At 42.6% G+C, this 14547-nt stretch overlaps 1 protein-coding gene across 11 annotated transcripts in view; it reads right to left on the reverse strand.

Moving 5' to 3' along the window:
* Positions 1-14547, reverse strand: part of foxp4 (forkhead box P4) — a 395078-nt gene that overhangs the window by 132837 nt on the left and 247694 nt on the right. For all 11 annotated transcript variants that reach the window (XM_072563955.1, XM_072563956.1, XM_072563947.1 and 8 more), the window contains 2 exons: positions 6664-6786; positions 4222-4335 (listed from right to left, as the gene is read on the reverse strand). In XM_072563955.1, the coding sequence (XP_072420056.1) occupies positions 4222-4335; positions 6664-6786 (237 nt within the window). The remainder of the gene's footprint in view (positions 1-4221; positions 4336-6663; positions 6787-14547) is intronic.

Below are 14547 nucleotides of genomic sequence, written 5' to 3' on the forward strand. Positions count from 1 at the left end.
TACCAGGATGTTGCCTGGTATGGGAGGGAATGCCTTATGAGGAAAGGCTGAGGGACTTGAGGCTGTTTTCGTTAGAGAGAAGAAGGTTGAGAGGTGACTTAATTGAGACATATAAGATAATCAGAGGGTTAGATAGGGTGGACATGAGAGCCTTCTTCCTCGGATGGTGATGGCTGACACGAGGGGACATAGCTTTAAATTGAGGGTTATAGATACAGGGCAGATGTCAAAGGTAGGTTCTTTACTCAGAGGGTAGTAGGGGGTGGAATGGCCTGCCTGCAACTGTAGTAGACTCATCAACTTTAAGGGCATTTAAATGGTCATTGGATAAACATATGGAATAGAATGGAATAGTGAGGTTAGATGGGCTTCAGATTGGTTCCACAGGTTGATGCGACATTGAGGGCTGAAGGGCCTGTACTGCGCTGTAATGTTCTATATTCCAGAAACAGCAGCAAAGATAAATGAGGGCTTGAGTACAGCATAAACACTGGCATGGAACATTTGGGCCGAATGGCCTTTTTTTTGGTAATTAGAGTTTGATTTTTCTACTTTGAAACAAATGCCCCAAAGCTTGTTAATGTTTACACCACTTCTGTGTACCTTGAGTTAATCTGCTGCCAGAGTACAGCATTTCAGGGAGGATGTGACTGCATTACAGTTGGTGCAGAAATGTTTTTAAAAGATTTTACAAAGAAGTCAGGATTCTAGCAATGATGGAAGGTTGTAATGAAGTGCAGTGATTCACTGGGTAGCTCTCCTAGCTGTGAGCTAGAAAGCTTCAAGATTGAAAACCCATTCCTGGTCTCATTGGCTATGAAAGAGCTCAGTTAGTGGGGTAGGCAAACTAGTGTGTATCAGGTCTGGTCCCCATCTTGTGTAAGCATGGAGGCCTTTCAGTGTAACACACGCCTAATCCAAAAACGATGGTTGCTGTGTAGCTGACCAATGGGCAGTGTGTTAACCTTGTGGAACATCAGAGGAGCTGAAAAGTGAGAGAGCAATGAGTGAAGCTTGGACAGATCATTTCCTTTGGAATACCTGAGGAGAGAGAGGAGATTTATTTGAAGAGGATGAAATTGTATAGGTTACAGCTAGAGTTTTCAATGCTTTTTTGGGGATGTGGTATTTGTTTCCAATCCCTAACTGCCTTTGTGCTGATTGGCTTTATTGGCCATTTCAGAGACAATTAAGAGTTAACCACATTGCTGTGGGTCTGGAGTCACATGTAGACCAGAACAGGTGAGGATGGTACATTAGTGAACCAGATGGGGTTTGTAACGACAAAGATGATCATTTCATGGTTACCAATAAAATAACTTCCAGTAATTAAATGTAAATTTCTCCAGAGACTGTAGTGAGGTTTGAATCCATGTCCCAACAGCATTCAACTCAGGCTTCCAGACCACCAGCCCAGTGACATTATCACCATTGCACTGTGTTCCAGAATTGATAGTGTGGATAGAAGGGACATATTTCTCTATTACAGGTCGATAACCAGAGGACACTGATTTAAAGTGTCCGTTTAAGGATTAGAGGGGAGTTGAGAAGTATTCTTCATTACCCAGAGAGTGGAGGAGGTCTGGAACTCATGATCTGAAATACTGACAAAGGCAGAAGCCTCCATCTCATATAAAGAAACATCTGGATATGAACTTGAACAAACGTAAACTACAGAGTGAGCGACCAAGAACTGGACAGTGCAATTAGACTGGATTTTTTTTTAGTTTGGTGAGCATAAACATTGAATAGCCACCAGCCAGGGATGTGAATGTTCCTATGACAGAGAGTCATAGACTTATACAGCATGAAAACAGACCTTTCAGTTCAACACATCCATGACGGCCGGACATCCTAAATTAATCTAGTCCCACCTTCCAGCATTTGGCCCATATCCCTCCAAACCCATCCTATTCATATACCCGTCTTTTAAATGTTGGAATTGTACCAGCCTCCACCAGCTCATTCCATACACGCACCACGCTCTGTGCAAAAAAGTTGCCTTTTAGATCCCTCTTTGATTTTTCCCCTCTTGCCTTAAACCTATACCCTCTAGTCCTGGACTTCCCCACCCCAGGGAAAAGACCTTGTCTATTTACCCTATCCATGCCCCTCATGATTTTATAAGGTCACCCCTCAGCCTCTGACGCTCCAGGGAAAACAGCCCCAGCCTATTCAGCATCTCCTTGTAGCTCAAACCCTCCAACTCTGGCAGCATCCTTGTAAATCTTTTCTGAACCTTTTCAAGTTTCACAACATCCTTCCTATAGCAGGGAGACCAGAACTGCACACAGTATTCTAATAATGGCCTAATCAATGTCCTCTACTTTTCTGTGCTTATTGCCATGCCATGGTTATGGTAAAATAAGAACATAAAACCTGGAGCAGGAGTAGGCCGTCTGGCCCTTCGAGCCTGCTCCATCACTCATTTAGATCATGGCTGATCTTTTTGTGTGGACTCAGCTCCACTTACCCACCCGCTCACCATAACCTTTAATCCCTTTGCTGTTCAAAAATCTATCTTTGCCTTAAAAACATTCTATGAGGTCGCCTCAACTGCCTCATTGGGCAGGGAATTCCACAGCTGGACAAATCTTCTAGTGAAGAAGTTCCTCCTCAACTTGTTCTTAAATCTGGTCCGCATTATTTTGAGGTCATACCCCCTAGTCCTAGTTTCACCCACCAGTGGAATCAATCTCCCTGCTTCTATCTTATCTATTCCCTTCATAATTTTATATGTTTGTATAAGATTTACCCTCATTCTTCTAAATTCCAATGAGCATATTCAGTCTCTCCTCATGAGCCACCCCCCACAACTCCGGAGTCAATCTAGTGAACCTCCTTTGCACCCCCTCCAGTGCCAGTACATCCTTTCTCAAGTAAGGAGACCAAAACTGCACACCTCCCCAACACCCTGAACAGCTGCAACGTAACCTCCCTGTGTTTAAACCCCATCCCTTGAGCAATGAAGGACAATATTCTGGCTGCCTTCGTAATTACCTGCTGCACCTGCAAACCAACTTCTTGTGATTCATGCACAAGGACACCCAAGTCCCTCTGCACTGCAACATGCGGCATTTTCATTATTTAAATAATACTGCCATCCCGACCAAATGGATGACCTCACATTTACCAACACTGTACTCTGCCAAATCCTTGTCCATCATTTAATCTATCTGTATCCCTCTGCAGACTGAGCTGAGTGACTTTTTCACATCTTTCCAGTACTCAAGCAAAGTTTGAACAAGATTCTATGTCTCAGGAATATTCCCTTTCTTTTTTTGTTCCACAACTACTATCCCACACTGTAGTAATCCTCCTCCTAGATCCCTGTGGTTCAGTGTGGGATCAGGGCACAGCAGGAGATAGGTCACGAGGAGGATTGGAGCAAGAGATGGGCAGGAGGCAGCCAACTGGAAAAGGACAAGAAGCTTGGTACAACACAAAGGAATTGAAGTTTGAATCATGTTGTTTAGTTTGTCACTGATAGAAAATTGATCAAAACTATCACACCACATCATCCTGCACAGTGAGATATTGAATAATGCAGTGAGAGAGCCGACATGGTTCAGCATCCCTTTGCTTTCTGAGTTCTCAAGTCGTCTGCCTACTTCAAAATACACAGGCGACAAACCCTGCACCTTCTTGTATTCAGAATACAGTTCTGGGATATTCCAGCCTGGTTTGACCTGTGTTGGGGAAACAAAGGAACAACCATTTCCCCTTAACATCGCTGGATAAAGGTAGGAAGTATCAGCCATTTTACTGCAAAATGTGAGAGTGCACATATATGCTCTTGTGTCCAAGCATGTGCCTATCTGTATATATCCACATATATGTGAGTGGGGGCCTATGCATAGATTCATGTGTGTTCATGTGCATGTGTGATGTGGAGATGCCAGTATTGGACTGGGGTGGACAAAGTCAGAAGTCACATGACACCAGGTTATTGTCCAACATGTTTATGTGAAATCTCCGATAGCTTGTGATTGCAAATAAACCTGATGGACTATAACCTGGTGCCCTGTGACTTCTGACCATGTGTATTTGCACAGGTGTTGATTGGAAACACGATTGCAATGCTTTTACAAACAAATAGCCATTGAGCTTGGACAGTATAATCGCCCATATTGAGAGGTGTCACCCAGGTGATGTACCAGGTCAAGGAAGTGACAGTGTTCCCAATATGAGGAAAGACAGCTTTTCCCGAGAGCTACATACCTCTTTCGACTGTTTGATGGCTTGTTGCTGCTGTTGTTGCTGTTGTTGCTGTTGTTGTTGAGTTAGCAGCTGAAGGTGTAATTGTTCTTGTTGCTTCTTGTAATACTCTTGAAGCTGTTAAGAAATGAAAGATGGAAGGAAAAAGACAGAGACAGACAGATAATACAAAGAGTCTCAGTCAGAGTGAAAAAAACCCACAGATGAAGCAATCAGAAAATTAATATCAGAACAATAGTCAGCACACAGCAAACTTCACCGCTATTCTCTGTTCGACAACACCAATTAAATTCTCGGTGGAAAGTTAATTATCTGTCAGTGCAATCCTACAGGGTCTGTGGGATCATTGTGTGCTGGTGACATGTAGATGAGGAACCTGTAAAAAGCTGCTTGGGATGACTGCTATGTTTAGAAAGATTCGAGAAATATATTAATTTAGATCAGGAGCTCATTTAAAGTGAAAGGAACTGATTACAGTGAGCACAGGGCATCTCGTGTATCAAGGAGGAGGGCTTATGCCCGAAACGTCGATTCTCCTGTTCCTTTGATGCTGCCTGACCTGCTGCGCTTTTCCAGCAACACATTTTTAATCTCATGTATCAACACCACTGGAATTAACTCTTCACTCTTCAATCCCTCACCTTTTCTCTCCTTTTCAGGAAACCACCCTCACTGAACAGCAAAAGGCCATTCAGCCCCATCGATACTATCCTGTATTCAATTAAAGCTGACCTATACTTTCACTTCATTTGACCTCTTTGGTTCCAACAACCCTCAGCCAACAAAACATCACTCAATCTCAAAGTTTAATTGACCCCTGGCAGCCCTCAGCAGTTTTCTGGTTGGCTTGGGTCAGAGACATTCCAACATCCATTCCTTTTGGGGAAGCAGTACTTCTCGACATCATCGCTCAATGACCAGGAGCGAATTTTAAGATTTCCCTTTTGCTCTGGGCTTGATTCACTCCAGTTTCTCTCAATCAAACTCTGTCAACTCCTTTTGAGCATCTTCCCGACTAGGTCATGGTGTTAATCTTTGAAGCACAGTGAAACATAAACACGACTGTCTCTGCCCTTAGTTTAGTCTTTTCTGCCTCACTATCACTCCAGTGAATCCTTCACACATATTCAGAAATTTTCTTCTTGTTGCACCTCTTCCTTCCTCACAGACACAGTTCTCAACCTCAGGAAGAGAACCCGTACTCAGTCATTCAGCCATTGATCACTCAGCTACAACACTCTGAGACCTGGTCACTGTACCCCACCACCATGAGACCCAGTAGGAACTGGCCCAGCACTGTTTCAAGAAAAATCTGTCCCTTGAATCATCAAAAGTAAGTAATGGGAAAAGCCAATTGAATGTTGGCCTTCATTTCAAAGGGAATGGAAAATAAAAATAAGGAGGTTTTGCTAAACAATACAAAGCATTAGACTGCACCTGGAACACTGTGAACAGTTTGGGTCCCTTATCTCAGGGAAGACACTGGCATTGGAGCCATTCTAGAGAAGGTATAGAGGGACTGTCTTATTAAGGGAGGAGACCTTCTTGAAACAAGACCCCTGGGTGCCTTGGTAGGGTAGATGTGGAAAGGTTGTTTCCCCCCGTGGGATAATCTGGGATTATAGGGTACAGGGTATAATCTCAGAATAAGGGATAATTTTGATTTAAGACAGAGATAAGGTGGAATTTCTTCTCTCAGTGAGTCATGAATCTGTGGAATTCTTTAGCACCGAGGGCTGCTGAGGCTGGGTCATTAAGTATATAAAAGGCTGAGGTAGATTTATAATCAGTAATGGAATCGAGCGGTTATGGATTGTGGGATGGGTAATCTGTTTAATCATGATCTCATTAAATGGTAGATTAGACTTGATGGGCTGAATGGCCCATTCCTGCTCCATTGCCTGTCAGGCTTATGGTGTCCTCCTGGCATGTACAGCAGAACATTAACTGAGCCATTGGTTGTGAGAGAGGATTAACCCGAGCTCCTGTTTTAAGCCACTTTAGTATCGAGGTGTGGTTGGGGTAGAGGATCATGGAAAGGAGGGGTGGGTGACGTCTGGGGGTTGAGGTGCAGGGAGTGGTTGGAGGGACAGTGCCTTTTGCTGTGGAGTTTCGTATTCAGCGGCAAATTTACAGCAACCTGCTAAATCCCCAAAATCACATCCAATGAGATTTGCTCGAGAGGGGATTGCAGGGTTATAATCAGAAGGTTACACTGGGCACTTAATTACCTCTTGAGGAATTGGTGACAGAGATCCTAGCCCCAGTGATGGGAAGTGCACTACAGTAGTGCCCTGGTCGAGCAGCTGTCAGTGCTGATGGTAGCTGATGACTGATTGATGCCAACAGGGAAACAGAAGCTGCTGAATGAGTGTGATGTGGTGCTTGTGAGATTGGGGTTGTCGTGTGGAACGCTCCCCTGTGTAATGAGGCCTTGTTACTTACCTGCTGTAACATGACAGCTTGCTGCTGTTGCAGTAACGCCTGCAGCTGGGGAGGAGACAGAATCTGCTGCATCTGTTGTGGAGTGATCACCTGCGGGCTCATCATAGCCACGGACACAGGTACCTGCACCAGGACAAGAAGACATCCACAGTTAGCAGAACCTTCCAAAATCCTGAAATATTCAACAGCGCAGATTTAGCAGCCAAGTCCGGCTCCAGTGTGATACAGCTGGGTAACCCGAGCCCTCAGATAGGGATAGGATTAGCTAACCAACCAGAGGCAGCATGAGGAGAATTATTTTACAGTGAGTTATCGACATCGGGAATGCCTTCTGAGGGAATCCGTGGAAACAGAGTCAAGGGATTTGGATGATTATGTGGTGCAAATATTACCCAGGGCTGTCTGGGCAAAGAGGGGTGGGATTAATGGGAGAACTTTTTTAAAACATTGTCATAGACAAAATGTGCTTCTGTGCTGTAACAGTCATCAATTCTGTAAATAGCACAAGATTCGGGGAAGAGGGAACACGACAAAGTGAAGAGTTAATGGAGGGATTTTGTTGCTGCCTTGTTCAGCTTGACGCTCTGATCTCTATCACAGATTTAGTGTCAAATAATTGGACTGATTATCAAAAGTAAACTGGAGCTTTATTTGTCCAGTTACAACAGAGTAAATATCAGACAGACAGGACATTCCATCCACACCATCCCTTGTCACTTCATTGAGGCAGTGATGGCCCATGCTGTGTTGAAGTACTCTGTAGCCAAACATCTACAATATATTTGATGAAGTTTAAAACAGAAATTCTTTGTAAACGTAAAGATGTAAGGATTTGTGACAATATGCGAGAACTGATAAGAAACTGGCTGAAGAGTAAGAAAAAACAAAGACTTGGCAGAGGCTGTTACGTCACCATAAGGGCCTGGTTCGGGGTTGGGATAGTGAATGGGATACTCTGAGGTTTGTTGCTGCTACCACCTGCTGTTTCTCATTTACATCAAAGACTTGGATCACAAGCTCAGTGCAAACACTCCAGCAAAACTACTAACAGGCAGGAGAGAGACACAGCCCAGACATTTCACCCAGAGTTGGACAATATATATTTGTGCCAAACAATAGTACAGTCAGATACAGAAAGCTGCATGATGGAGAGAAATGTTAAGTGATTCACATTCTCTGTGCGAATAAAGTTGAAATAGCCTTTAGCTGGTGAGTAGAGTCAACACAAAACATAACCATCCAATACAAAAAAGCAATCAATAAAGACACAGCACTGTGAATCCAGGATACACCAACAGTCAGTTACAAGTCATGATGAAACAATGATCTTTGCAGATCACATCCCCAGTTCTGGTCATTGAGACACAATTGATGGCGCAGGCCCATGTGTCAGAAAAATAGACAAGAGATATTTGCCTGTTTCAGCTTGGGAAATTATTGACCATATGACCATATGACCATAAGAATAGGAACGGGAGTAGGCCATTCAGCCCCTTGAGTCTGCTCTATCATTCAATGGGATCATGGTTGATCCAACATTGCTCATGTCTACTTTCCCCATAACCCTCGATTCCCTGACTGATCAAAAATCTACCTATCTCAGCCATAAATATACACAATGACTCTGTCCCCACAGTTCTCTGTGGCAAGGAGTTCCAAAGACTCACAACCCTCAGAGAGAAGACATTCCTCCTCATTTCAGTCTTAAAATGACATCCCTTTATTCTGAGACTATGCCCTCTGATCCTAGACTGTCCAATGAGGGGAAATATCCTCTCAGCATTTACCCTGTCAAGCCCCTTATGAATCCTATATGTTAAGGACAGTGGAGGAACAAATAATATGGAAATAGCTAACAGCAACATTGAATTAAATAGTGGGTGCAAAACAAGGGGAAACTAGCAAAATGTAAATTTCAGAATTATATTAGGAACGTTTTTGCTTATTTCTTGATCAAAACTCAGATTAGAACTCCAAAAACTGTGTGGGAGGAAAATTTCTGGTAAAATTCTTTGATGCAACATTTGAGTGGTTGAATATGAGAATTTGTAGTGTCAGTCTGGAAGGCTGAATTAAAATGGGCTGATTTGTCTTTCTCATCTGTGACACTCTTGAAGAGAGGTAACAAGTGGAACCGTGATACTCAAACACAAACTGAGATTTCAGTTATGAAATAAGTTACACACAAATAATATTTTAGTGAGCAACGTGACAGAATGGTTAATATCCCTCTGCTCAGGGTCAACACTGGGAGCTGTCTTCATGAATCCAAATGAAATTTGTGTCAATATAAACAACAGCATTAGGTGTATTTCTATGAGGGGAAATGACTGAAGAGGGACTGAGAGAACAATTTCTTTATCTCTCACAAAATATTTCTTCATTGTAAATGCAAATATTGTGGCACATTGTTTGTTCATGAGACTGTGAGAGAGTCACCGTGATCAACCCTCAGAGCCTGGGTTAAATGTACTTTATCCTTTTGAATAAATGGAGTTGATTTGTGTCAAATATAACAGCCAGTGGCTCAGTACAAGTTACATTAAAATATAATCCCAGTTTGCCTTCCTGACACAGACTCGGCACCTTCCACATCTGCCTGAAACTGGTTAATACAAATTGTATATTAAAAAAATTTAAATTGCTAATCAAAATCCATCAGCTTCTAATTGGTTTTCAATTAAGTGTAGCAATCCTACTAATTAAATCTTCACAGCTGTGACCCACTAATAGCACCTGACATCACTTCCTGTGCCAAAAACATCATTGGTGGCTGTGTTTTTAAGGCCACAGTAATGGTGAATGAGTTCATTGGAGATGACCCATTCATCATTGTCACCAAAGTGATCGCTCCCTATTGGTGGGAGGATTATTTGTACACAGGACAAATTCAGAGATGTCAATTGAAGTCCCTCCAGTGGATGTAAAATATCCTGTGGCACAATTTGAAGAAAAGCAAAGAAATTCTCAGTCATCTCCCCTTGACCACCACTGTCAAAATCAGATTAATTGCCCTCTTTTGTGGTCCACTGCTTTTGGGATCTTGCTCTGTACATTTTATTTGTAGATATGACCAAGTTAAGAGTAGTTTTGCAGTCTGTGAAATGATCGACTGGTTATGAGACAGACTGGGAAAAGCTGAGGTTAGAAGATGTGATCATTGTACAAATTGTCTCTGCCTTTGATCTTTTGAGTATGTTTTCATTTTGTGGTTGATCACATCAGGTGACAGAAAGTCAGAATATGCTGATTTAAGTTCAGCTTCTAGTTGCTCCATTTACAAACTGGGACCCAATGGAAACAGGTTTTGGCACTTGCTCCCGTAATTCCAGGGGTGAAAAGAAGTCAAACAGATAAATGTGCAAAGAAATCCACCCAAGGATAGAGGAGTTTTACTGAGCCAGGATTTGAGGCTTAAGCTGTTATTTAGGGAAAAGAAGGAAGGAAGTCTTGCATTTTGATAACACCTTATTATCTCTCTGAAGTAGTTCCAAGTGCTCAGATGAATTATTCTGAAGTGCATTGACTGCAATTTTGGCAAATGTAGCAGTATTCTATGTACAACAGCAATCCCAGGATCAAACAGGATGAATGAGGTGATAATCAGTGTTATATTACTTTCTTTGAAGGAATGTTGATCGCAGACCTTCTTGTTTACCTTCTGATCGTGCCGTGAGATATTTCACATCTATCTAATGCAGCAAGCAAGACAATCATTTCATGTTTTCTATTCAGGTTCGCACCTTTAGGTCAGCCCTCTCACAGAAACACTGCTCTTAATAAAAGTAAATTGCTGCAGACTTGGATTGAGGGTCTTTGTTTTGGGAAGGATAGAGGGTCTTAATTTTGACTCATTTAATCCTAATGGCAGATCTTTCTCAATCAGTGTTACAATCTATCTTTCCTTAAAGTCTAATTTTTACCTGATGTGGAGGGGCCGGTGATGGATTGGGTTGTACAAAGTTAAAAATCACACCACACCGGATTATAGTCCAACAGGTTTATTTGGAAGCTAGTGTTTTCCAATAAGCCTGTTGGATTATAACCTGGTGATGTGTGATAGAACACAGAACATAGAACATTACAGCGCAGTACAGGCCCTTTGGCCCAAGAGTTGCGCTGACCTGTCATACTGATCTGAAGCCCATCTAACCTACGCTATTCCATGTACGTCCACATGCTTGTCCAGTAACGACTTAAATGTACTTAAAATTGGTGAATCTACTACTTGTTGCGGGCAAAGCATTCCATACCCTTACTACTCTCTGAGCAAAGAAACTACCTCTGACATCTGTCCTATATCTATCACCCCTCAATTTAAAGCTATGTCCCCTTGTACTCACCGTCACCATACTTGGAAAAAGGCTCTCCCTGTCCACCCTATCTAACCCTCTGATTATCTTATATGTCTCTATTAAGACACCTCTCAACCTTCTTTTCTCTAACAAAAACAGCCTCAAGTCCCTCAGCCTTTCCTTGTAAGACCTTCCCTCCATACCAGGCAACATCCTAGTAAATCTCCTCTGCACCCTTTCCAAAGCTTCCACATCCTTCTTATAATGCGGTGACCAGAAATGTACACAATACTCCAAGTGCGGCCGCACCAGAGTTTTGTACAGCTGCAGCATAACCTCATGATTCCAGAACTCGATCCCTCTATTAATAAAAGCTAAAACACTGTATGCCTTCTTAACAACCCTGTCAACCTGGGTGGCAACTTTCAAGGATCTATGTACCTGGACACCAAGATCTCTCTGCTCATCTACACTACCAAGAATCTTACCATTAGCCCAGTACTTTGCATTCCGGTTACTCTGACCAAAGTGAATCACCTCACACTTGTCCGCATTAAACTCCATTTTCCACCTCTCAGCCCAGATTTTTAATTTTAACCTGGGTTAGGTACTTGATACATTGCTTCCAGCTTTAGCACTTTGATTTTCCTAATTCCAAGAAAGAATTCATTGGTAATTGCACTCAGTTGGCAGAATTTGATTAGATACAGTGGCAGTGTCCCTTCCTCTGAGCCAAACCTGAATTCAAGTCTCACCTGATCCAAAAGCTGTGTCACAACACTCTGATTGGATTGATGAACAATATCTACACTTGGAAAAGGATTAAAATTGGGCCAAACTCATTGCTTGCAGAACATTTTCCTCAATGTTGAATTCAAGATTTGCAGATGAAGCCAAACGTGGGAAGGTGCAGTACTGCGGCTGTGCTCCCGGTTGTCAACCATTCCAAATATTCCCACAAATTGCCAATCAACCAACTGGTTTTGAAAAGGCCACCTATTTGGACTTCTGGTCTAGGTGAATTGAATTGAATTAAATTTATTGTCCCGAGTACCACGGCGCAGTGAAAAGCTTTGTCTTGCAAGCAATACAGGCAGATCACATATTTCAGTAGCATAGATAGTGTGCATCAGATAAGGAGTCAAGTTCCAGGATTCCTTCTGGAAAACTGGGGATTGATGCAGTTTAACCTACCCACCAAGTGGGGATTGTGCAGTTTGGATGATAACGTATTTTATATCCCAAGAAATTTTAATGGCATTCAAACAGATGAAAGACTTAACAGAAAATCAATTTTTCAATGTATAATTTCAGTTATATCACACTGTAAATTTCTGCTATAAATTCTGTGTTAGGATTGAGCCCTCCACTATCACTTGATGAAGGAGCGACGCTCCAAAAGCTAGCGTGCTTCCAATTAAACCTGTTGGACTATAACCTGGTGTTGTGTGATTTTTAACTTTGTACACCGCAGTCCAACACCGGCATCTCCAAATCAAGAAATTTTATATTCTGCTGAAAACCATGGAGACGGGGTGGATTATGTTAAAATCATCAATTCTATCTTTCTTTTTTAAAAATCTTCTTTAAAACCCATCGGTCTGGCTGTCATTCATAAATTTCATTGGTCATATTTGTGTCTTGTTATTTTTCCTTCTGGTAAATGTAGCAGGAAAGAAATCAAAAGCAAGACAATTTTATTTGAATTCATTCATGAGATGTGGATGTTACTGACTAAGCCAGCATTTATTGCCATCCTTAATTGCCCTTGAGAAGGTAGGGGCGAGCTGCCTTCTAGAACCGCTGCAGTCCATGTGTTGTAGGTTGACACACAATGCCATTAGGGAGGGGATTCTAGGATTTTCACCCAGTGACAGTGAAGGAATGATGATATATTTCCAAGTCAGGATGGTGAGTTGTCTTGGAGGGAAACATGCAGAGGGTGATGTTCTCATGTATCTGCTGCTCATGCCCTTCTAGATGGGAGAGGTCATGGGTTTGGAAGGTGCGAGCGACTGTGCAGATTGCTTCAACTTTGATCACAATGATTCCCACTGAGTTAGGGCCTCAGTGATAACGACACAATTGTCATTGCACATGCTCAATCTGAACCATGCTTACTGCTTGGCAATTTGCCCTATAAGGGAGAAAGTGAGGACTGAAGATGTTGGAGATCAGAGTTGAGAGTATGGTGCTGGAAAAGTACAGCTGGTCAGGCAGCATCCGAGCTCATTCCTGATGAAGGGCTTATGCTCAAAGCATCGATGTTCCTGCTCCTCGGATGCTCCCTGAATGGCTGTGTTTTTCCAGTACCACAATCTGCCCTATAAACCAGTCCCTAACCTGTGTTTTAGTAATTTCACATCAGTGTATTCTGGTCAAGCTGAAGCTAAGTTGTGAGGTCTGCTGTCTCCAACAGTTTGTGAAAGCTCCGGTATCTGATGTGAGTCTGCCACTAACAGGTTTCACCTCATCCAAAAAACCTTGTGTTGTTTCCCATATCACAAGAAACTGATTGTGGATTTTGTGGTATTGAATCCAACATCCATTTATTACAGCTGGCTGTTCTACATAAACATTATATTCTTCAAGCACAGAGTGCTGAGCTCGGTCCCACAGAGCAGCAGGCTTGCAGGAGAGTGTCAGGCTTCAAGTAATCAGAGGTAAGACAGAGTCTGAGACCTTTTTACCACATCAGGCCACATGCTACAATACAATGACGATGTATCTCACTGACCATGGGACAAAGCACAACAACACCTGGCTTGACATCTGAAGACTGACCACTTATTAAAGGTATGGGTGAGAAGGGGTTGATCAGTTCTTTTGCTTTATTTGAACTGTACAATGTGGTACTAGCACCTAGAATAGCGCAGGGTCTCTTGTTTTCCTGTTTTAACATCCCATCCTTGACTTCAGGATGGCAATCTGTAATGAGCAGAGTGTCACAGAGAGCACTGCTGGAGCCACAGTTAGTTACATGTCATAATAATCGATGAGGAAAGTGAATGTGCTGCAGCCATGTTTGCAGGTGAGACAAAAACAAATGGGAAGGCAAATTGTGAGGATGACACAAAGAGTCTTTAATGGGATACAGGCAGCTTCACTGAGTGGGCAAAAACTTGGCAGAAGGAACATATTGTGGGATAATGTGAGGTAATGCACTTTGGAGGAATGGAGAAGCTGAATATTATGTAAACAGGGAAAGAGTTTGCACCGTCAGGAAACAGAGATCACATCCAGAGTGAGACACATTCAGAGTGAGACACATTCAGAGTGAGACACATTCAGAGTGAGACACAGCCTGAGTGAGTCACAGCCTGAGTGAGTATATTGTTTGGGGAATTTGGAGGCAGCGTGGGAATTCGGTGCAGAGGGGAAAAGGTGCTTTTTTTTGGCTCAGACCCTGTAGGCTTTTTTTTAACAGAGAGTCATAGAGATGTACAGCACAGAAACAGACCTTTCAGTCCAACTCATCCATGTCAACTCAGATATCCCATCATAATGTAGTCCCATTTGCCAGCACTTGGCCCATATCCCTCTCAACCCTTCCTATTCATACACCCATCCAGATGCCTTTTAAATGTTG

Source organism: Chiloscyllium punctatum, chromosome 45 (genome assembly GCF_047496795.1).
Source record: "Chiloscyllium punctatum isolate Juve2018m chromosome 45, sChiPun1.3, whole genome shotgun sequence".
NCBI classification, from domain to species: Eukaryota; Metazoa; Chordata; class Chondrichthyes; order Orectolobiformes; family Hemiscylliidae; genus Chiloscyllium; species Chiloscyllium punctatum.